This window comes from Podarcis melisellensis (assembly GCF_964234715.1).
Source record: "Podarcis melisellensis genome assembly, chromosome: 2".
In the NCBI taxonomy this organism is placed as follows: Eukaryota; Metazoa; Chordata; class Lepidosauria; order Squamata; family Lacertidae; genus Podarcis; species Podarcis melisellensis.
In genome coordinates this window covers 48,463,999-48,488,842 of record NC_138529.1, presented here as the reverse complement: position 1 = coordinate 48,488,842, position 24,844 = coordinate 48,463,999, and the positions used below count along the sequence as shown (strand labels likewise).

The window sequence follows — 24,844 nt, the reverse complement described above, 5'->3', positions numbered from 1 at the left end:
GTCCACACTTTTCTTCTGAATTAAGTTATATATACTCCTTCGCTGGAGTAATATAACTCTAAATGGATAAAGGCTTGGGGGAGGACTACAGTTGTACAGAATAAGCTAGCATTTCATAAAACTTGAGGTTTATTGATTAAGCTAGTAAAAAATACAGACTACTTAATTGTCTTACAACCTCCTGGCCTAACCGTACATATCAAAGTAATCCCTGAGAAAGCAGTAAACTGCACTCTCACTCTTTGACACTAACTTGCCAAAGCATTCGAAAAGTGGTTGATGGTCTCACCACCTCAGTCAGTACTTCAGCTCTTCGTTAAATACACTCAAAGTAAATGCCTTCATATTCCTGCCCAACACCTATGAAAACCTATATACTGTAGCATGCCACCTCAATCTCTGATTCCAGGGGCTCCAGGCACTTACTCAAGGTTCATGTTTCCTTTTGGAATAAGGCACAGCGGAGTCTGTGGTGTCTTTAGGACATATGGCTTATTTATACATATATACAACCTGAGCCTATGATGGAGGGGTTTTACAGCATTAACACCCCAAAAAGGCATTGTTTCTCTCATAGCAGCAGCCTTGGATTCAAAAAGACATCTAACGTTGCTCTCTGCCCCTCTGTCCAGCTTGCTGCTTTCTTAGTTCTAGGTCACAGCATTACAAACTCTCAACTCAGGCTTTGTCGTTCTCACTACCCTTGAGTTGAGGGAGGGTCCTCACCCATCTGTCATCTTGCACAGAACACATTTTCCTTTCCTTTGTTCTCTTAATGGCTCATCACCCAGGCTCATCACTAATCCTTAACAGAGGAAGCTAGCTTGGCTTATATCTTAACCCTTGCTTGATCCAGAAGTGAGAAAGATCTCAAATACTCCCCCCCCCCCAAACTCATAACAATACTGTTTAAAGTGGAATTCATAGAGTTTTGTACAAGCATGATTAGAAGTCTCATGATACTAATATTTATTTTTTTAAAAAAAAATCCAATTGAAGATTTTTTTATGGGTACTTAGAATCTGTGCAAACTATTCACATAAGACCAACTTTGGCTTCAGTCAAGAAATAATTGTGGAGTTTCATGTCCCATGGTATTTTTTGCTGAGGGTGGTGGGAGGAAGGGCCTGAGGAAATGCAGAACTATTGGTCGTGGCCTTGAGTTTGGAAGGAAAATCCTTCAATCACAAGAATGATTGCAGTGTCTTCCTCACCCCAAGGAATTTATTGCTGAAGAGAACTCAATGTTTCAGCCCAATAAATATCCCTGTAGAGACATTGGTGCCAAATTGCTGGGTTCCCCCCACCGCACAGGAACTTCTTCACAAACATTCAGGCATTCATGATGCATTTAAATAACATCTGCACAGAGTTTTATTCAGTTAAAGGATGTTTATTCCTTAAAAACTACATACAGCTGGAATTGACTTAGAAAGGTTATCAAGGCTTTGATATTCACAAACTACAAAGTGACTGCATGATGTGCTGTGCCTATTTTTCACACTACATTTCCTCTGGTGCTAAGGGACCAACTAGGGTGCAAATGAACCCACCACTCAAGGCCTAAAAAGGGTTCCTGTAAGGTCAACATATGCATGACAAAGGAAGGGATTTGTGAGGGTCAAATTACATGTCACACACAATGCATAGCATGCATCTTATATTAATTACACCTGTGAAGAGATTGCTTTCAGGATTGCCGGGGGGGGGGGAGTTTATCCTACCCTCCACAACCACTGCCCCTATGCAGCTACAAGGTTACTATTGATGGAGGAGTTCTTTTTTGTGTGGGGGTCATAGCATGGGGAGATAGCCTTTCCCTTCCCACATGTTGCACAGCTGTAATTAATTTAAGAAAAACATGAGGTGTATCTGCATATAAAGCATTAAGCATAAAATGTAGCTAGACCCTCAGTTACTGATTCTCTTACGACGTTGCCACAGGGGTAGAGAAAGCTCCACCCATTCTACATCTTCCACTCAAACTGCTCTTAAGAAATACAGTGGTACCTCTGGTTGTGAACAGGATCTGTTCTGGAGGCCCGTTCGCAACGTGAAAAGCCCACAACCTGAAGCACCGTATCTACACAGGTGCACGACGTGATTTGGCACTTGTGTGCATGCGCAAAGCGTGATTTAGCGCTACTGCGCATGCGTGAGCGGCAAAAGCCGGAAATAACCCTTTCCGGTACTTCCGGGTCACCGTGGGACACAACCTGAAAAAACATAACATGAAGCAAACGTAACATGAGGTATGGCTATACATAAGAGCTCGTTAGATCAGGATTTGGTAATCATTAATACATTAACAAAAGCAACTCTAAATTGCCTTCACGCTGTTCTACACTAAAGTAATAGTCCATCAATGAGTACAAAAATAGTCCACAATACATACTTCTGCATATTTTATTTTTGTTTGATGTTGCCATTCAGTTGAGGATTGCCTATGTACAAAGCAGCCCTGAGTATGCAAGGCATGATGAATCACTACTCCAAATATGATCATTGCAGACCATACCTGTCTGGCTAGGATGCTATAGCTTCATGGGTACCTGTTAAATGGTTGATCAAGAGAACTGGGAAGATCACATCAAAGTACTGTGGAAGTTCATTGATGTCCTATTAGACGCATGAGGTTGCTGTATGTGGAAATGATTGGATACTGCAATACTATTGGGTTAAGTTCCATTAAACACAGCAGGGCTTATTTCTGAGTAGATATGTGCAAGATCACACTGTCAACATAGGGGAACAACTGTCAGTGTGATTTAGCTTAGAGAGGAATTGCTTGTCTATGATACGAGACTTTCATCTCACTATCTGTCACATTCACACTGCCAGACAGAGAAGACAGCTTTAAGGTTTATGGGAATGTCGAGGCAAAGGCAGAAAAGCAAGTGACCTGACCTCTTCTCCAGACTCTCAACCCAGTGGGTCTTGTTCAGCTAATATTTTCCTGCTCTTGAGACTAGCTGGGCTGCAGCATTTAGAAAACCCCACTGCAATATTGATAGCAAGATTGGGATTCATTCCCCATTGTTCAAGAGGTCCTGAATAGAGTGATGCGCAGGGAGCAGTAATTGGCACGCTGTGGCCAGGGGTTTGTGAAATTTCTTTGCCTGCAGGTGGTAACAGTAATAGTTCCAATACATATAAACAAGAGACTGGCTTTTAGGTTCCACAAGCTAAATTTTGATATCAGTTGAAGAATAAAGGATACACTTGTGTGCTCTCACATCATCCAACAGGGCAACAGAATGACTGGCTGACCTCCCTATTCTCCCTCTTTCTCAGTCCCTGGGGCAATTACACACACACACAAAAAACATCAGCCTGAAACCAGTGCTCAAAAGTATAAGCACATAGCTGTCAACTTTTCCCTTTTCTTGCGAGGAATCCTATTCGGAATAAGGGAATTTCCCTTTTAAAAAAAGGAAACGTTGACAGCTATGTATAAGCACCACCAAAATATTAGCAGCTGAGGAAAGGATTCCTAACTACAACACCTTCACTAGATGCCACTTGATGAAACCTGGCCTTGCATGTCACTTACAGTTTTGCCTGTGGCACAATCAGCCCCCTGATACACTTCTCCTGTGGAGGATTGTAGTTCAGTGGTGGAGCACCTGCTTTGCATGCAGAAGGTCCTGTCTAGGAACTTGGATCTGAAACCTTGGAGAGCTGCTGAGCTAGATGGTCTGACTTGGTACATATCAGCTCTTGTGTTACTGTGATGTACATGAAAATTTAGAGGACATGGGATTTTAAAGCAGCAGCAGTGCTTGACCTCATCAATGAGCGAGCATGAGCAACACTGACTTTTTACTTCGGCAGTAGGGTTGGTGATCGCTATGAAGTGGTATCAGAGTTCCTCCTTGGCTGCTGTCTTTCCATATGAAGGCTTTCATAAGAACTGAAGAAAAGCCCTGCTGGATCACAGGACCATCCAGTCCAGCATTCTGTTCACACAGTGGCCAAACAGATGCCTATGGGAATCCCAGGAGGACAACAGCAAGCTCCTCACTTGTGAATTCCAGCAACTGGTATTCAAAGGCATATCACATCCAACAGCGGAGGTAGAGGTAGCCATTGTTACTTGTTGCCATTGATAAGTCTTATCCTCCACAAATTTATCCAATTCTCTTTTAAAGCCATGCAAATGGGTGGCTATCACATCACCTTGTGGTAGAAAAATTCCATAATTATCCACGTTTCATTTATCTTTTTCATTTATCTTTTAGCCCACATGCACTGAGGACAAAGTGGCACTAAAGATGAAAAGTTCTAGGGTGGCAACAGAAAGCAAACTAAAAATGCTTTTGCAGTTCATCAAAACTATCCAGCAATATCAAGTTATAGGAAAACTGGTGTTATTAACAGTAATCCTTCTAGCTGGTTAATTGGTTTGGCAACTTCCATGCACATGACATGTGATGCTAATTATTTTCCCTAAGAGTTAAATGATAACTAATCAGGGGCAGCTACAGCAGAGCTATGAGATTCAGGTGAGGGTCAGATGCCTTGTCAATCTCAGCAGGTATATAAGAGGACGACCCAGCCTGCCCAGGCTCACTTTGATTTGAGGGTAGAGCCTAGAAGCAGTATCTGTTGTCTACTGTGGGGAGTTGCAGGAAATCCTCTAGCTTTGCCAGTTCCTGCCCTGGAGGGTAATATGGACTGCATTCACATGGCAGTTTATTCTGCTTTCCTGACATTTCTCTAACTTCTGATTTTTGCATTATATCTGAACTTTCATACAATGTGAAGGCCATTTCCAGAAATACAGCAGAATATAGTGCAAGTTTAATGCTCATTTCTGTGTTATTTGCTTCCGGGGGGGGGGGACACACACCTGTGTAAATGCACTCACAGTTGTGCATCGGCCAGGTGTGAGAGGTGACAAGCTCTGGTTGTGTGGTTTGTCCCTCACGTAGGTACATCAGTTCAAAGTAGGTTTCTAGTGTTGCCAATTATCAATCTCTATAGCCATATCTGCAACGCACACAGACACACACACAAGCACACAAAATCCTTGGCAGGAGAATATATCCACAGCTGGGGATTATAAAGTGAATGCAAAACCAGCCACCAGGCAGGGGCACTTGATCTGCAAAGCAATGTGTATATTTTTAAAGTTTAATACAGACAGGAAATTATTATAGTTATACCATGCAGCAATGAAGTAATTCTAACTACTAATACTTTGAGTGTAATGGTAAGAAAGTGCTTATCCCTCAGAGATTACCGTAAGAGATCAAGAATACGGCCTTCATATATGTGCCGTGGAAATCAATAGGCTATTAAAGCCTGCGGCTATTGAAATGTGAAATAAAGCCAGCCCGAGAAGTTAAAACAGCATGAGATATCAGATTACTGTCTCCGTATACTAGTTTGCACAGTTCTGGCCAAGGGGAAGAATCTGGTGTAGTGGAGTCACAATCCTCCAACTGTTCATTCCAAACTAACCTCTCACTGACCTCAGTGGGAGGTCTTTGAAGCAAATGACTTGAGGACTGTAGCAACAGTGGGAAAATCAGAACAGCAATGAAAGATATAATACAAAGGAGAACGTGATTATTTACTTCGAAGATTCCATTTTGCAGCCCCAGTAAACCCTCAAAGCAGCTTATAAGAGTGTCTCCAAACAAAGCCACACTCAAAACTAGTATAGGAATCAACTGCATTCATATTGAACCAGGATTATCCATACAGCATTCCCTCACCCTTATCGTCTGCTGACCCAGGAGCAGCTCCCAGGGGAAATAATCTGCCAGGGATGGGAGCCCAAGGCCCACCAAATGTTGATGAGCTCCCATCAGCTTGGCCTGAAGCTGACCATAGGTCAGCAGGATCTCCATCCCTGCTCTAAAGCAAGAGAGTGACACTGAGCACTTAGGTAAGAGGAACCTGCGGCCCTTCAGACATTGTAGGACTCCAACTTCTATCAGCCTCAGTTAACAGGCCAACAGACAGAGATAATAGGAGTTGCAGTCCAAGAATTCGGGGGGGGGGGCAGGTTCTCATCCCTTAATGAAAGCAGTCTTCACATGTTGGTAGCTGTCAGGCATCAGATCTGACTGAGATTCTTGAGGGGAGATCGTTTCCATCATAGGCCAAGTGAATTCCAACTGCTCAGTCCCATTCCTATTCAAAATGAAGCCAGGAGATTATTACAGGAAGTGAAGTTTTTCCTAGTAGAAGTTCAGATTTATATATCCTTGACAGAAGAAATAGGTAAAGAGACAGAGTGGTGTGTGTGTGTGTGTGTGTACGTGCAATCTATAGAGACTCATATTCCATTCCAGGAGGCCCAAAGCTAATCAATGAGAGCTCTAGCCCACATAGCTGGATAGCCCCTTATGATGACAGGCATTCATTGTTAAGAGAGCTATGGGATCATGATATCCTTGGAGGACAGGAAAGAGCATAAAAGCAGCTTTGGATTTACAAGTCTGAATAAATTATTAGCAGAAGAAGCTCTTTTTTATTTAATGAGAAACCAATTAGACTACTTCAACTAATTGGCTTGCGGGAAGTGGATTAAAGAACTTGTAATGAAATATTGTGTCAAAAATTGTTTGACATATCACAAAAAAAGGAGAAAAGAAAAAGATGGGTGGGGAAAAGAATCTTAGGCCAGAAACACTGGAACGAGATGAAAAGTTTTTAGAAGCATAAGGGGAGAAATGATTTCCCAGAATGAGTTGGCCTACATGATTTTTTATTCACTTAGCTCTCCCTCCAGCTCAGGTGCATGTTGGGAGCAGTCAGGAGTTTGAAAGCAATTCCAGGGAAGAGGTTTATTAAAACCCCTAGGGACATTGCAACACTTGTGGGGGCTTTATTTAGCTTGCTGGGTCACATCCCTAACCACTGCCTTCTGTCCCAGATGGTTGAGAGTTAGGGTACACCACAGGTCCCCCATCCCCAGTCATGCTTCAGTGAACTGGGCACAAGGAAGTAGCCTTGGTGTTGGACCTGGCTGTCAGCAAAGCTGCTCTATTGTGTCGTCCAAGCCCTCGCATAGCAGACTTGGAACATGCAAACTGGCTTACATTACCCTGTTGAGCAGCACATGTCTAATGCCATGGTGACAGAGAAGCCCATTGCTACATTAGGGGGACCCTAGCTTGGTGGGACTCGCTGTCTGCATCAATTAGCGGATTGGCACTGTCAGCAAGACCCACTTATAAAGGAACAATTGGGACCTCACTTTAAGCTCCCAGATGTTCCTTTGTAGCTGGGTCTTTAGTTGACCCACACGTGATGTCACATGTGTCAGGTGTGTGCAGGTGGCTGTGGTTTAGGGGAAATGGCCTTATACAACTATTTGGGATCCGTACTGGGCTGAATTATAGGCATATAACTGGAGGTTCTCCTTCCCTGGTGCAGATCACTCTGGGATCTCATGGGTAAGAAATTTAATAAATCATCATCATTATCATGCTACCACACCAAAACCAAGACTGAAAGTAGACAGGGACCATATCACCTCTATATTCTCTAATATGCCAGGACTATATAAAATAGAAGTGGATGATAGAAGTGATGCAATAATATTTTTCCTCTCCCTTAAGAAAATGCTAGTTACTTAATTGACCACGACTGTCTCAACTATATATTGAAACAGACAACACAGCAAGGTAAGCAACTGGTAGAAACTGCAGGGGTATAGCTTTTGCATTTTGTCTGCCGTTAACATAGCATTTCTTAATAGCCACTTTAACAGCAGTGTGCTTTGGAACCACATAAAAGCATAACACAAAGCTACCATTTTCTGTGCAGCATGTTCATAACTAGACGTTAATGACTCCAAGGCCAGCTGTTAAGACTTTCAATAAACTGAACACCAGAGGACAGCATTTCAGAAGTGGACATAAACAGACCGAGAAAATACCAATATGCAATATGTGAATAATACCAGTGTGCAATAAGTGCCCTCCAAAAGGCTGCTTTAAATTAACTGAAAAATAAATACTAGAAACGACCAAATCACACCCCAGGCTTGGGATTCTGCAACTAATCCACACCATCATCCTGTAGCTCACCTTATTATAGCTAATGCAGAAAGGAAAGCCTGCCTATGCCATCAGGAGCTGCCAGCAGCTAATCTGAATTGATGGTTTGAGCACCAGGGGAAGTGAATAGGCTAGGAAAATCAAGAAGAGCATGCAAAATGCAAAACTACTGAATGGGAAGTAGCAAATGCCCAAGTGTGTGCAGAGGCCTGCCAATTTTTCACAGGCACTTACTGAACACTGTCTGTTCACATTTATTTACTAGACTTATTCCCTGCTTTTCCCACAAGGAGCTCAGAGCAGCTTTTACAGGCAGTTGCTCATATAATCAGTTTACATGGCCAAATGTGCTTGGTTAAATCAGTAGAAATGTGCCATGGGCCTTTAGACTATTCTCTGTTAATCAGTAAGATATCATCACTAAGAAAAACCTCTGGATAATTAGAAAATGAGAGGATGATTGAAAACAAACATATTGAAAGGCTGGCCCTACCATGAGGCAGAGTGAGGCAGCTGCCTCAGGCAGAAATGGCAGCAAAATGTTAGTTATTTAATTTGTTGTTGTTGTATATAGATGCTTATAGAATTTTCTGCCTCAGAGGTCAAAATTAATCAGCCAACCTTGGAAACATGCACCTTGCCTTTTTTGCAGGGTGGGGAGGGAAGTGGAGATGGCATTTGCTGTTGTGCCTCAGGCAGCAAAATGTCTTGAGCCAGCCCTGTTTCTGGGCAAAGAAGTGTCTTGGCAATGAAGAAAAGCAGGGTATTCTGGCTGCTGATCAATAACCATCTCCACAAATGAATCAGCAAACTTGACTCCTGGAAGGGAGGAAAGTTCAGTGATCTACTGTTCAATAGCCCAGAGTTTAAACTAGGTTACAACTTACTTGCACTACATTATAACTAAAGTTTAAGTTTCATTAATATTGGAGAAATATCTAGTTTAATTAAAAATGTTTTCATTGAAAATGAAATCCTAAAAAAATATATATCTGAAAATTTAACCTGGACAAACTATAACATTTTTTGTAAACTGTCAGTACATTTGTGAGATTCATTCCTTATGTAAACACAATAAAATCATTGTTTGCTTCTATCCTTAATGTCTAAATGAGCTGTGTTGAGATTTACAATTAAAGCCCCATCCATAATCCATTCATAAACCCAGCTGTGTGTGGACAACTTGTGGTGACTTGACACCAATACATATTAAATTTTCTCTACATATAGTTCTATACTATATGTAGTATATATTCCTTTGGACATAGTAACTTGAATCTAAAGGTTCCGGTGCAAAAGCTTAGTGGTGTGTGTGCCTGTGTCAGTGATTTCCCCCTGGAAACACACCTATCACACTCTTCTCTGGAGAGTCACTCCAAACATCCAGGAGCACGTTGGCAGGGAGGGTTCAACAGAGTTGCAGAAGGAACTGGAACCTGAAAAGCTTTGGTGCACCCACCAATGGACTCTCTGTTTGCACACAGGGATATTTGGATCATAGACAGTGTGTAGTTTCAAACTAATGTGTCCCACCAGTGCAAGGATTTCCACTTGTACAGTGGGACTAGCCAGTCAAATGAGCTTGAACTCAAATTAACCAGGGGAGGACTACAACTCAGTGGTAGAGCATATCACTTGTATGCAAGAGATTCCAGGTCCAATCCTTGGCATCTTCAGACAGAGCTGGAAAAGAACCCTGAAAGGACAGAGAGCTTCTTCCAGTATATGGAGACAACACTGAACTAGATGCACCAATGGTTTGAGTCAGTGAAATGCAGACTCCCATGTAGACATGGATGGGTCAGCCTAATTCCATTCCATGTCATTTCTGCATGCATTTAATCATGTCAGTTGCATTTCCTGTTTTTTATTATTATTATTTAAAAATCTCTAATATGTACACTGTCCCCTAAAACAGCCATTTCCCCTTCAAAAATACACCTTTAGGAGACTTTTCTATGCATTTCTCCTAAAATATGCCTTTCATCATGGAATACACATTTCTGTACACTTTTGTACACATTAACCAAGACTATATTACACAAACAAAACAACCCAAAATCAGAGAAAAATGCAATCCAATGGTGTTCCATGAACTGTGGATTAGGCTGATTCGCTTTAAAAAGCCAACTGAATGAAATTCTCCTCTACACCCATTCCTATGTACCTAAGCCTCAGAAGCTGTTTCTTTCTTTCTGAACATGGAAAATCCAGACCTAAAAATTATCTGGTGATCTCTGTATTATTATTTCTTTTTCTGGAGAACATGTCCTTTACCAAAGCAACAGACTTGGAGATAAAAATGAATGTTTGAATCTCTTGCTTTTCAAAAAGTAAAACTTGAAGACACCCATATAAGAATAGGAGACCTTCGTTGTTGTGGCATTATTTAATCAATGCTGACAACTATCCAAGAATGCACATCATATTCGAACCTGATCACTCTATATTTAGGAGAAATGAAATGCATCAGCACCGTAAAGCTATCCCAGTGATTGATGGGGGCTCCAGTAAGAAAACAGAACAAGAGCCAAGCTCATAAAGCAGATCTAGCAGAGCCCAGACATATCCTCGATAGATGAAGGGGCTCATGCTCCTTTCTCCAGGTACAGAGCTCTGAATGATTCACTCATTTCCTAGATGCCAGTTAAATAAGAGAGAGACCCAGTAAGAGGATCTTTTGCTCTCACTAAGGCTGAAATCCTAAAGTGGGGAGAAGAACCAAAGGCAATTCATCAACTGCCAGAGCCAAAGTCCTGCTGAGCTTGAGTAATGGGTACTGTGTTGCTCCGTCTGCTTTTGTAGTTTGGGGGTTTTTTTGTAAAAAAAAAAAGTTTTCAATGAAAGGAAGCAATTTGGACATGCTGAGAAGCATGTTGAGAAGTGTAAATTCCTCCTCCCCAGCTTGGGGATTTGTCAAGGTACCAGGATGGCTCTGGATCCTTCAGTTCCAAGCTGCTTTCTGGTTCATGAACTGCACCTGACACACATCTTTTTTGGCCTTACTGATGTTGGACGAGGGCGTCGGAGCCCTTGATGGTGGCAGGGTAGGAAAATCTGACACTGAATCTCCCTCTCCAACATCTGAGCTTTGTCTGATATTCGAAAGAGATATCCAATCTGTCCTGTGACTCCTGGAATGCCCTCTCGGGAGCTAAAAAATTGCACACTAAGAGGATCATTAACCTCCTTAATTCATTTTGACTGAAATGGGGAGGGAGTTGTAGATGTGTACAGAAATGTAAGAAGATGGTGTCTTTGATGGAAAAACCAGTAAGTGCAAATACATACTCAGGTGGATAAAACACCATTTTGGAATTGCTACAGAAGTGCAAATACATACTCAGGTGGATAAAACACCATTTTGGAATTTAATCCTCATTTTCTGCAGAAATCTCATGGCTTTAAAGTGCAGTCTATTTTATCTTCTCTGCTGACAAAAATATTTTATGGCTTCATATGAACCAACAAGAGAAAAATTATATCCTGCTTATGAAAAAGGGTAAGATTATGGAAGAAGAGATGCAATAGATTATAAGAGACTTGAATGCTCACCGTTTTTCAATCCTTTCTTTTCATGTTCCTTGATCTGATCTTGGTTTGGTACTAATTTTTCCTTACAATTATTAGGTCTTCTTTTCCTGGGAATAGTCACATAAACAACCCCATCCAATAAGAGATCCTACAGTGAAGACAATTATGTCTTTATGCTATTTAGCCAATCAAATTTGGCTTCCTTTGGTGTTCACCGAATACTTCTACCATGCTATTATCACCTTTGGTCAAACAGACTTTAAAAGTGTTTGAGTTCCTGGGTTATCTTCTACTACAAATGGTTTCAAAGGGCAGATATTCAGAAGAGGGAGTCTCTGTTCATGTATCTTAGATCTTCAAATCCGGGAAGTTCATAGACTTCTTCAATGAGGACTGGGTAGAATGATAGACTGGGATAGAATGAAAAAGTAAATTATTCTTGATTCTATAAGCCTTCACCATTACATTAATGGTCACAGCTATTCCATTTTAGCTCAATAGGATGGTATATAGAATGCTATAAAGTGTTATATTTGATTAGAGATCATTTATATTTCTTTAGAATTGCAGGCTTTTCAATCTCAACAGGGAGGGCCTTCATCAGGCAGAGCTGTTCAGATGAACAATAAAATAAAATGGATTGTCTAATTATGCATTTTTTGGTCTGAATGTCTCTGACTGTCAGTTTGCTATTTTAAATCACTAGCAGCCCAATCTACAATTCAGTAAAACTGAATTTCTTGTGTCAGCAGGACAGAGGCACAATTCTCATATTGATTTTGAAGCCTCCACAAGGTGACTTCTCCTTACCTTTTCATTTTGCATAATCAACATTTCTTCTGAACACACTCCCACATGCACTTACCACACCCAGAAAGTCCTTTGAAATATCACATCAAAAGGGAACACGTTCAGAAAAAAGTTCATTAGATCAATCATTAATTAAGATTGGGGAAGGGAAGCTCTCCGTGATGCCTTATAGCAGAATAAGCACACTCGTTTCGTTCAGGGATCCAGCCATCTTTACTCAACTCAAGCTAGAACTTGTATTGCTGAGATATTTCAGCTTCTAAGCAAAGTGCAGTATTCTTCTCCTCAGTAATATGTATGTTGTGATTGTGAGTACTGTGTGATTGTGAATGTGAGCGTTATGGATCTTATTGCACAGGGTCTGTGACCACACAGGCAGAGTATAAAGGTGAAGATCATTCCTTGTTTATCTTCAGCATCTTGCAAATCTCTTGTATTCTGCCTTTGAAAGATGAAAGTTCATTTAGTTATCATTCTCTGTAAGAGCAAACTCTGGTTGTTTAGTGTCTAGCATTCTGGAGTGAAATGGTACCACACCAAAAATAAGCTAGTTGTTTCTGTATACTCAGATATGCAAAATATGTAAGTTGGAAAATTAAAAGTCACGTGGGAGCATAGGAGCCTGCTTTATACCAAGTCAAACCATTGGTCCATCTAGCTTGGTATTGCCTACACTGATTGGCTGTGGTTGTCCAGGGTTTTAGACAATGGGTCTCTCGTATCCCTACCTTGAGATGCCAGGCATTGAAGCTGGAGCCTTCTGCAAGCAAGGCAGATACTCTACCACTGAGCTACGGCTGAGCTACGGCTGGTGGGGGTGGGGAAAATTAGGGTTGGGGTGTCCTTTCCATTCCAGAAAATCACCTTGCAAGAAGCTTGAGCAGCACTATAAAGCTCCTGTTTCAGGTTTTCTGAAGATAGAAACACTTACCCTAGCGGTTGAAGCGACACAGCAGCACTTCATTGCAGATCCTGCTTGTCATTATTAACAACCATTGCAATTTGCATGATATTATTATTATTATTAATCACCTTCTCCATGATTGCCTCAAGGTGATGTACATTATAAGCAGCAAAAAACACAAAAACCAGCAGATTCATTTAAAACAAAACAAAAAATTTAAAACACAAAGTCAAAGTTTACTATCCCCCTTCTATTTTCCTTGCTCTCTCTCAACACCTCTTTTCTCCCCCAAACTTATACTGTCTATAACATTAGTGTCTCACATCAAACGTAACTGATCTGTAGAAAGGATCCAATAATTGAAAGCAGAAATTCTGTATATACTTTTGTAACCCAAGAAAATCTTTAATAAAAACAATTAAAAAAACTAAGCCAATTTGCCTAAGGAATTTCTTAAAAGGTTGGCAAGACAGTGTAGAAGCCATGCTTATCCTTTCTCAGGTTGGTTTTTCTATAGCAGGGGCTGAGAACCTACTGTCTTCCAGATGTTGTTGAAATACAACCCCCTTTATCCACATAACATATATCTAAAATTGCTTTACAATGATAACCTTTCTAATACAAGGTTGCTTTTATCATTATAAGTCTTAGTTTTTAAATGTTGTACAAACCATCTGGTGAATCTAGCACACTTGATGTGTACTTTCTATTTTTCTGTTAGTCTCATCTTACTGCTACATTACAAGGAACATTATGCATGTTATTGGATTGGTTGGATTTTGTAGGGCCACACTTACTCTACAGGGAGCTGGCTTCAGGCACCAGACCCATTGACAGAACAACTTTGCGTTACAATGATTTCTTCAAATGTGACATGAAGGCTGGCAACATCAACCCTGCCATATGGGAATCTCTTGCAGATGACTACTGTGCCTGGAGACAGTCAGGTCGTGCTTCCATAGCAGTGACCAGAAGAGGACTGCTGGGAGAAGCGCAGAGAGTAGAAACATCAAAGAGCATCAGCAGTAGCACAACTGGACTCCTTCATCTGACATATCTCCCGTGTTGGTCTCTACAGCCACAGCAGGCGCTGTAACCTTCCAAAAGTTTGACTTTAACCCCAAAGGTGCCCTCCTTCATTGTCTCCTGAGACAGACAGATGCCAACAACTATCCAACAGCACTAAGTTGTGCAATAGTCACACAAACAGGAATTGCATGAGTGGTTTTTAAAGTGTAAATAGCAACTACAGCCCACCTCCCCAATGCAGACTGAGGTTGTGGGTGGGAGAGAGAGGGGCTTGAATGCTTTGTGGTTCCAATCCAAACTGGGGAGCCTGCATCTGCTATTTGTACTGGAAGGAAAGCTTCCATCAAGTTTAACTTACAACTTTATCAGTGAAAATAACAGAGGTGTGGGTCCTATCCTGGAGCAGTAAATCAGTAAAGCCCCTCCACCCTCCACCAAGGTGCCAGTTGGGTCGTTCACTGGGTTGCTCACTGACACTAGATTTACTGCTGTTTACAGTTGCAAAATATTTTATGCCACTGCTGATTTTATGTATGGTGTTGCATTTAACTTGGCCCTTCAGAATTAGTCATATCCACAAGGGAAACATATGAGAGTGGCATTCCTCTTTATGATTAAGCCCACAGTAACCACACACAACCAACTTTATTTTTTGTACAGTTTGCCACCTGTTCCCCATCAGAATCACACACCCCCCCAAGGAGGTCAAGGAAAGAGCTGGTGGTCATACCTAGAAGACTCTCAAAGCCTAGAGGATTAATTTCCTTTCTCATGTGACATCATAGCAAGCAAGGTTATTTCAGGAGATGGTAAGTGCTGTTTTGAGTAATTGACATGGATCTGAGTTCCTTCAGTTGGGGGTTTTGATGGGCCCAAGGGAAAATAAATTCAGAACTTTAAAGCTATTTTAGCAGCATTTTACACAACAAGCTGCCATGTCCTAGGAGGATAGTTTTACAGCCCAAAAGGCACTAGCAATTAACAACCAAAGCTGCAGAAGAGATGCAGTCCATTAGCACAGAGAGAAGCTGGATTAGCACGCACTGCTTACTGCAAAGATTTAATACAGATAACATTGCAGTACTTGAATGAAGTTGAATGCTGCCACTGCGTGATAGGTTAGCTAAAACAAAACAAAAACTTGTGCCAAATGTTCATCTCATCCAGGATTTTATAATGACAGCAGCCCAGTAAATGGTTTTCAAACACTATTATAGTCTTGAGTACACTTTATAAAGGTCTGATATTGTACGATGCTAGAGCTTCCACTACAAATTGATTATAGCAATTCGATTTTTCTAGGACCATGTTGCTCATACAAAACAAGTGATTTATCTTCTTGAAAACAGCAGAAGTTCACAGTCGGAATTACAGCGAAGAGCAAGCAGAAAAGAATTCTTGCACTCACATGGATGGCACTGCAAATGCAAGCTGCTGCAGAATTTCATACTGCTTCCCTTTCCTCCATAGTACACTGAGGTGAGTCCCTTTCTTGATACCATCTACCTTGATGGTTACTTGATGGTGCTGGGGTGCTTTTTTTGGGAAGACATCTCATTGGATTTCATTTCATATCAGGGTAAATTGACCTATAATCATGCTTAAAATGGGAAGACTCAGATGATATGTAATCAGCAATATAGCTATGTAATAATTGTAAAAAAATCTATAGAACATTGGCTGACATTTTAATTTCTCATCACCAATGGCAACTTTTTACCTGCAAGGAGCCCAATATCAGAACAGATTTAATTTAAGTGCTGCTGTCAGTGTTCTAGAGCAACAAAAGGGACAAAACTTGAAACAGTGCAGAGTCCCAATCAGTTTACTGGGGTTACTCCCAAGTAAGCATGTGTAGGATTGCAGCCTCAGCCAATATGTTTGTATATATCTCAAACATTAATTTCCTATTTGATTCTTGCTTTATACATTATTAGTAAACCTCATAGTGATGAAAGCACTGCCTTTAGTGCAGACTTCATTTCAAACAGGTTCTGGCTAAGGTAAAATGACCATATTTATTCATCAGTATGTCAAAAGGACTTTGTAAACTCTGGGAGGGATAGCTTACTCACCTTATTTTTACATTTTACATGTCAAGCAATTGATTCAAGAAATTATCAGCTTTTTAATGAATTTTATGACAACGTCCTGAAATACAATGTCTTGGCTGCTAAACTTCCTTTAAATATGTAGAATAGAACTGTTTTCCTACTGCCAGATAATATCAAACCAAACTCTAATCTTTTTCAAACAAAAGGAAAGAAATCTTAGTTTATGGAGTATAGTTTCTATTTTTCCATTTATCACTTGCTTTTTAAAGCTTCAAAATTAAGTTTGTTTCTAAATACACTAATAAGTATTTCACTTGTGCACTTTAATAGGACACTACTGCACTGACTGGGGCTTACTTATGAGTAAATGTGGTTAGGCTCAAGCAGTTATGCAGCAACTACTTCCGTCCAGCAAGCATTGAGTAAACCCAACAGTTTTAAGAATGAGACTATTTCCAGTTATCCCAAGAGAGGCATATTCCACCAAACAGGAACTACATTTATGGCAAAACAGTATTTACAGGAGGAGACTAGCTTTGTAATTCAAGAACAAAATGTAAAAATACCCCTCAACTGGAATTCCGGAAGCTAGCAGCAAAACAAAGCAAAATTTCCACGCTCCTGAATCAAGCAGGAGAGAAAAAGCAGTACGTAGTTATAAAGGAGAAAGGTGCTTTAAATTATGATTTCTTTCAGATTGCTACTATAGTTCTTTTTTTAAAAAATATACATAAAAGTATACAAGCTGGTAGAACTTTGCAGGGTCTCTTACCATCTGACAAGTCAATTAGTCCAAGGTAGTGCAAAAGTTTCAGAGAGGAGCAAATCACCACCACAATTCCTAAAGTCTGGAGCCCTTCAGACTCGCCTTTGCTCCACATCCTTTAAGATAACACACAGATACTAGCCTCCGGCGTGCTAGCAAAACAGCAGGCAGGGATTGAAAGCAGGGGGAAATTCAGCTGTTTGAAGCTTTTCTTCCTGCTGCTGGGTAAGTGCATGGCTCATTTTCTCTCTTTCGTTCTCTCCGTCTCTCCTTGTGCGTGAGTGTGATTCTCACTCTTTCCCTTTTCCTGTGTTTCCTGTTCCTCCGCCTTTCCCCACCCCACACTCTCGCAGTCCTGCTCTTTTCTACATTTTAACAGTAATGTATGATTTAGTTTCTCCACTCCCCCCCCCATCCTTCTCTCTCTTGAGGGCAATTGTCTCTACAGTTTATCCCCCTCATTTACAACTTAACACCATGTTGCTAACCTCAGCAGCAGCATCTGTGGGTCACTTATCTTGCACTTGGGATCGTTTGATCAACTCCAGCCAAATGATGCTTCTTCTGATTGCTTTTGTTGGTTTGTACAATAAGGGGGGGGGGTAGATACTGAAGGAAATGATAAAGGATCTTAATTTCGCTCTTTCCCCACATTATGATCTTTGTTTTCTAATCATCAAGGCTTCCTCCAAGAATTGCTCAGCATGTCCAATCTGTAAGTGGGACTACAGGTCCTCTATCCTAATCTATTCAAAAATTTACTTTTTGTGGTTAGCCATTGTCTTCTGTATAAGAGACCTGAGAATGGGCTAGCAGCTCTACAGTAAAAGACTGATTTAGATTATGCGTATCCATGAAATTTCAAGGCCAGGAAGAGCCAAAGTTTCATATACAGTGGTAACTCAGGTTACAAACTCTTCAGGTTACAAATGCTTTGGGTTACAAACTCCGCTAACCCGGAAGTAGTTGCTCCGAGTTGTGAGCTTTGCCCCAGGATGAGAATGGAAATCGCACAGCGGCAGCGGAAGGCCCCATTAGCAAACGTGCACCTCAGGTTAAGAACAGTTTCAGGTTAAGAACGGACCTCCAGAACGAATTAAGTTCATAACCTGAGGTACCACTGTAGCCACCACTGCATACAGTAATAGCATCTTGTACTTAAGATGTGAGACCCAGATTCAAATGTTCAGTCACTAAACCTAGGTTCAAACTAGATGCAACACACACTCCTGTTTCTCTTTCTCCTGACTTCTTAGAAGGGGCTAGCAGTTTGAGAGGAAGAAAGTTTGGTTTTCACTAGCTGTTTTTCTGCTCAAAACTGCAGCCAGACTGCATTTCTCCTGATATAGGGGAAATCTGGTTATTGCTTTCTCGCCCTGCCCCCCACCCCAGCATGCTTAGATATAAAAGTAGCTAGAGGTGCATAAGCAGGTGGAGGGAAATGGGTTAAGCAGGTGATCTTCCATCTCACTGCTTTACTTAAACTTGTAGTGTCCTCTAAGGATGCTTCAGGTTTTTGTTTTTTTAATGCAACCATTTGTCGGATGTACTTTGGTCATTAGGTCCGTTTCATATTTTACCAGGCAGACAGTCTTTTCTTAACTTTAATTTTTAAAAGATGCTCCCTGAATATCATATGGAAGAGACTAATAATTTCTGAAGGGAATATGTACAGTGGTACCTCGAGTTACAAATGCCTCAGATTACAAACGATTCGGGTTACAAACTCCACTAACCTGGAAGAGTTACCTCAAGTTGAGAACTTTGCCGCAGGATGAGAACGGAAATCATATGCCAGCGGCGCAGCGGCAGGAAGAGGCCCCATTAGCAAAAGCACGCCTCTAATTAAGAACAGTTTCAGGTTAAGAATGGACCTCCGGAACAAATTAAGTTCGTAACTAGAGGTACCACTGTACTTCTGTAAACATATAGGACACACTATAGAGCCACAACTGGTGTTGACATTCTGCCCCCACCCCGCTTTTAGGGGCATGCTCACTTTAACCAGCCTTCACCAACCTGGTTCCCTCCAGATGTCTTGGACTAGAACTACCATCAGCCCTGGCTAGCATGACCAATAGTCAGGGATTATGGGAGCTGTCCAAAACTTCTGGAAGGTATGAGGTTGGAGAAGGCTGCTTTACTCAAACTATGTCCACGTGCAGAAAACTAGTAACTACTTCACAGTGTTACTTCAGTGATAAATGAGGTATGAATTACAAAGGACCTTGTACACTGAAAGAAACTTTTGGTGGTGAATAATAAAGAGTACTGTGAAGAGAAAAATATTTCTAAGACAATATAGAGACACTATTTCACACAACTAAGCTCTCATGTAATGTGGCTTTCCCTATTTCCCATCATTCCCGAACTCTGGCAATGTTGACTAGGGCTGATGGGTATTAGAATGAAAAATAGCTGGAGGGCATCAGGTCTCATTACACATGTAAGAGATGGCCATGTGGAATTCTGAAATCACATGCGTCAGTTATATATATATATATATATATATATATATATATATATATATATGCAGGTTTGGGTGTCCTCGGGTGTCTTCCCGTGTAAAAGTTGGGGTGTCTAGGCGACGTTTCGACGAGGTCTCACTCGTCATCTTCAGGCTGGTGCTTTCGGCTTCTTGTTACTGGAACAGAGCAGGATCTCAGTGTTTGAGTTCCTATAAATACTGTTGAGGGGGTGTGGTGTATAGCCTCCAATGTTCTGGGCAGAGAGGAAGTTCCCAGGCTAGTGTGCCTTTTCTTCTTTTGTTCCTTAATTACTTGAAGGATATCTTGAGTGATTTCTTGAGTGATATCCTGAGTACCACTTAGGTGGGTCATTAGGTGTGGATTAGTTGCTAAAGTCTTTGTGTCTTGACCTCTTGAACTTTGTGAAGAGTTTTTCTGAGAAGATGGCTGTACTGCACTTAGTTGTGCTCTGGCTTGGCTTCGTGTATAGGGGCGAGCTGTGGCACCTCCGGATGCTGCACCCCCCTGCAATCCCTACACAGATCTGGCTGACACAGGCCACAAAACCACAGCTCGCCCACACTAATGACTAATCCACACCTAATGACCCACCTAAGTGGTACTCAGGATATCACTCAAGAAATCACTCAAGATATCCCTCAAGTAATTAAGGAACAAAAGAAGAAAAGGCACACTAGCCTGGGAACTTCCTCTCTGCCCAGAACATTGGAGGCTATACACCACACCCCCTCAACAGTATTTATAGGAACTCAAACACTGAGATCCTGCTCTGTTCCAGTAACAAGAAGCCGAAAGCACCAGCCTGAAGATGACGAGTGAGACCTCGTCGAAACGTCGCCTAGACACCCCAACTTTTACACGGGAAGACACCCGAGGACACCAAAACCTGCATATATATATATATATATATATATATATATATATATATATATATATATTGCATAAGCTCTTTATTGAATATATACACAACTTTTTCCTATTGTATTATTATTTTTATTATTTATTAAATCTGGCAGTTCACAGCACTTGGCACACTTTTTGGATTCCAACTCCCAAAACATCAGCCAGCACAGGCAATGACAGGAGGCACAGTCCAACAACACCTGGAGGACACAGGTTTCTATCCTTGAACATGAGGGTGGTAATGGGATTTTTTATTTCTGAGTAACCTTTCTCCTGCTTTCACAGTATTGCTGTTGTCTGTTGAATCCCCAAATTTCACATGGGAGGGTTCAGTGCTTCTTCTTTTTGGGGGGGATTCGAGTGTATGCAATACTGGCACTCTCCCCCCCCCCCATGTGGCACTTACTGTAACAACTTCATGGTGAGTACTGGCACTTTTTTTCTATAAAAAAAAGCACTGGGAGGATTCATATTCTATGAATACAAATATAGAAGATAGCTGTGTAACAAAATTCATATTGCATAGCAGGGTGGGGGTTACACTGCCACTGAGTATCATTCTGAAACAACCTTTTGGGCTTCCTTAAAAAAAGTGGTGGCACTTATCCCAGATGGAGGCAACAAGATTGCTAGAACACCAAGTGCCACCTAATGCAGTAACATACTCAAGCCACAATGAACCTGCTTGCTCAAGAGCAGTCCTAAAGCAGATCCATTGATTTCAATAAGATTCTTGAGTATGTTGGCTTCCAACTTCAGCCACTCAGATGCCTCACATAAGAAATAATAGGCACAGTCATTTTCATTGCATTGGCATAAAAATATATCTGGCACTGTGTAGCATACAGATTTTTAAAAGCGTAGTTCCTTCCAGATAGAGGAAGGGAGTAAGAAATGAATCAGATTTGTCAGCTGTGTGGTAGATTTTGCATTCTGTTTTCTACCATTATTACTCCCATCTAGTAACTTGTATACAGTTGTAAAGACAGGCTCTTTCCCCAGCATATGTCTGGAGACAGACATGGGTTTTTTAGAACCTGGAAGGTGGCATGGTATTGCTTGTAATAGCCCACTAGAATTAGAAGGATCTGTCAATTTCGTTTCTTTCAGGTTTTGGGTTTTCCAATCTTAAATTCAGTTCTTCACATTTCTGCAGCAATTTGTGTATTTATTTTAAAAAGGTTCTTACAAAAATTCATCAGCATTTTAGTGAGAATTTATTCTAATGAACACATTCTTATCTGCAGTTTTGAATGTACACATTTTTGTAAGAAATTATTCTATTTCTGTATGTTATTTTCCCCAATATGTTCACTTTTATACAGAGTTTCCCTTAACATATACATTTTTGTAAACACGGTTTGGCTGGGGAACTGCACTGTAATATTCAGATAAAGTGTGGATTTCAAAGGATGGCTATGTTCCGGTTGTATTGTTTCAGAAAGTGTGAATTTGGTAGATTAGGCTTTAAATGTGAACTGACTTGAATTTCCTTCCCATCCCTAACAGCCACTCAGTTTTTCTTAACCACTACTGAAGGGAAGGTGTTGGGCCTTCTAGATGTTGTTGGACTCTGACTCCCAGTATCCCTGCTGGTGGGGGCTGACGGGAGTTGGAGTCCAATAACCCACAGGGGCACACATTTATTTCCTCTGCACTACTGTCTCTGGTTAAAAAGGATTCTGCAACGTTTCAAAAACCTGACCAGTGACTGTCATGGGACAAAAGAAATTAGCAGGCTCACCATGGAAGCAACGCAGACCATCTTCCAATTTCTTAAAATGTGTCTGCCCACAGTTTCTATGGGGGATCAAGCTCTATTTTTTGAAAAAGGAATAAAATGGCTCTGCTGGTTTTCTAATAGGATTATTTAGGTTCCCTCTGAGGAGTTACAGAAATGAGTAATTTATTTGATACTCCAACTTCAGTAATCAAATCCTCTGTGGCTGCTGCCCATGTTTCCTCCAGCAGTGTTGGTTCATGTTTGCAAGAGTCACTCTAGTTACCCAGTGCTCTGATTTTATCGCTCTTGGTAGGAGCAATCAATATGGATGGACTTCCTGCACTGGTTGATGTTCTTAAGCTTTTAACTACCAAAAAATATATTTCTTGATGTATACTCATCTATACTCAAAGTTACATATTATTAAATTTTATTTCTGTTTTGACATCAGTTAATAAGCTGTCTAAACAAACAAACCAAGAAACAAATGGTGGTAATTTGCATGTTAATGCAGATTCTAGTGTGCATTGTTTCACATTCACTTGAAAACACAGAGATATGCTAATTTTATATAGCACATCTGTTCCCATATATAAATGAAAATAAATATTTGCAAATCTACTTAAACACACATACTATATTAATATCTGAACGTTTTTGAATGGGAAGGGAAAAAGCATCTTAACTAGGATTGTCGGGCTGGCTTTCTAGTTTCCACCGGCTTCCTCAGTCAAAGCTGAGTCAAACAACTTGAGTCATATATTCACTACACTGCTCAGAAAGACATATTGTGCTGTTAAACATTAAACAATATGCCCAGTAGTGATGTTAATCTACAATATATATTTTTAAAAGGACATGCTTAACTTTTCATATCTGCCCCAGTCTATTTGCAGAGATCTAGCACTGGGAGCCTGGGTTGAAATAATAAAGAGTTAAATTCTCATCTTTAGGAATAAGTGTGGAGAAGGAGTTTCAGCCTGAGTCCCAGCAGTTATCTTCAAAAATGAGACAAGAGAACTGTTTAATGTTCAGAAGGAGAAAAATATGTTTGGCAGTTCTACACATATCCACCTCATAGATAAAGTTTTGAAGTCTTCAGATGAATGGAAAACAATGTACACTAGGATCGTTATGACTATTTGAATGAAAAAGTTGAGACCTTCCATTAACTAAAGGGAAGTGGTGTTCCCAGTGACATTCTATCCCAGGAACATGGAAAGAGCAGCTGAGTCCAATGAAGCGTTTATTGTTGCTGTTCAAAAAAGAAAAAGAGGCAATGCAAAAAATGTTGCCCCCCCCATTAATCCAGTCATCAGGGGCATTTGCACCCCACACCAAGAAATTAACAAAATTCCTTATAATTTTACAAATACTTCAGGCAAGCACTAATTGTTTCATCAGACTTTAGTTTACTTCTTGGCTATATGTTCAGACATGATGCTTAGCCAGTGCTTTTTTCCCTAGAATGAAGTTGTTACAGCAAGTGCCACACTTTTTAACTACAAAAAAAGAGGTGCCGGTACTGCGTACCTTTGAGTGCCACCTTTAAAAAAAGCACTGTGCTTAACTATGATTAAGACAAACAAAGCAGTCATGTGCATGTCCACTCAGAAGTAAGCTCTACTGCCTTCAACAGGACTTACTCTCGGGTGTGTATGGGATTGAACCCCATTCTAGAATGTTGGGTTCAGCCAGTATGGCATGTGCTGCACCTTAAGCTCCCTGAAGTCTCATCATACTCCCTTAACTTCCTCTTGTTGGATTCAGTGCTTATTGAAATAGAATACAGTGGACGCTTGGGTTGCGAACGTGATCCATGCGGGATGCACGTTCGCAACCCGCAGCGTTCGCAACCCACAGTGGGTTGCAATTCGGCGCTTCTGCGCATGCACGACCGCCAAAACCCGGAAGTAACTCATTCCTGTACTTCTGGGTTTCAGCAGTCCGTAACCCAAAATAATGCAACCTGAAGCGTCTGTAATCCGAGGTATGACTGTACCTTTGTCTGGATCAGGCCCAATATTTTCACATCCTCAGTGATTCAGAATGAAATGCAGCCGTATGAGCTGCCAGCCAAGAATTATTCATAAATACTATGCAGTGACTATTTTTGAATAACTACCAACCTCTTCATAGGGAAAAGCAGAGTTTCACTGCATAAATTATTCATTCTGAATAACACTGTTTTCTATTCAGCATCCCGGTCTTGGGGCCATCATCTCTTTCCTTCTTGTTCTCCTAGACATGAATTTTATGTATGTATCTGTTCAGAAAAGTTACCAAAAATGGGATTGGAGGAAATTTGATGGGATCCCACAATGGTTTTCTCTGAAGAGTTCTTTACTTCACAGGCATCTCCAATAGATTGGTCTGATAATAAAAGGTAAAAGGCATCCCCTGTTGTTGTGTCATCCTTTTCCCCCTTCATCCTAGGATGTCCAAGTGTTGTTGGATTACAGCATCCACCATCCCTGACCATTGGTTATGCTGCCTTGGACTGATGGGAGTGAGGACTCCAACAACATTTGAAGGCTACAAGTTTCTCATTTCTGCCTTAATCCTTAGATTTTACATATACTCTCTTGCTTACTCAGTTTTCCAATCCCAGCAA

The 24,844-nt window shown here is 40.9% G+C and overlaps 1 protein-coding gene across 11 annotated transcripts in view; it reads right to left on the bottom strand.

The window, feature by feature from the left end:
- Nucleotides 1-24,844, bottom strand: part of LOC309363121 (A-type potassium channel modulatory protein KCNIP1) — a 552,464-nt gene that overhangs the window by 49,057 nt on the left and 478,563 nt on the right. Inside the window, exon 1 of one of the 11 annotated variants that reach the window (XM_081899211.1) lies at nucleotides 17,122-17,510. The exons of the other annotated variants lie outside the window; for them this stretch is intronic. Coding sequence (XP_081755337.1) covers nucleotides 17,122-17,230 — 109 coding nt within the window. The 5' untranslated portion in view covers nucleotides 17,231-17,510. Of the gene's footprint in view, nucleotides 1-17,121; nucleotides 17,511-24,844 lie in introns of those variants that run through there. 11 annotated transcript variants of the gene reach the window in all.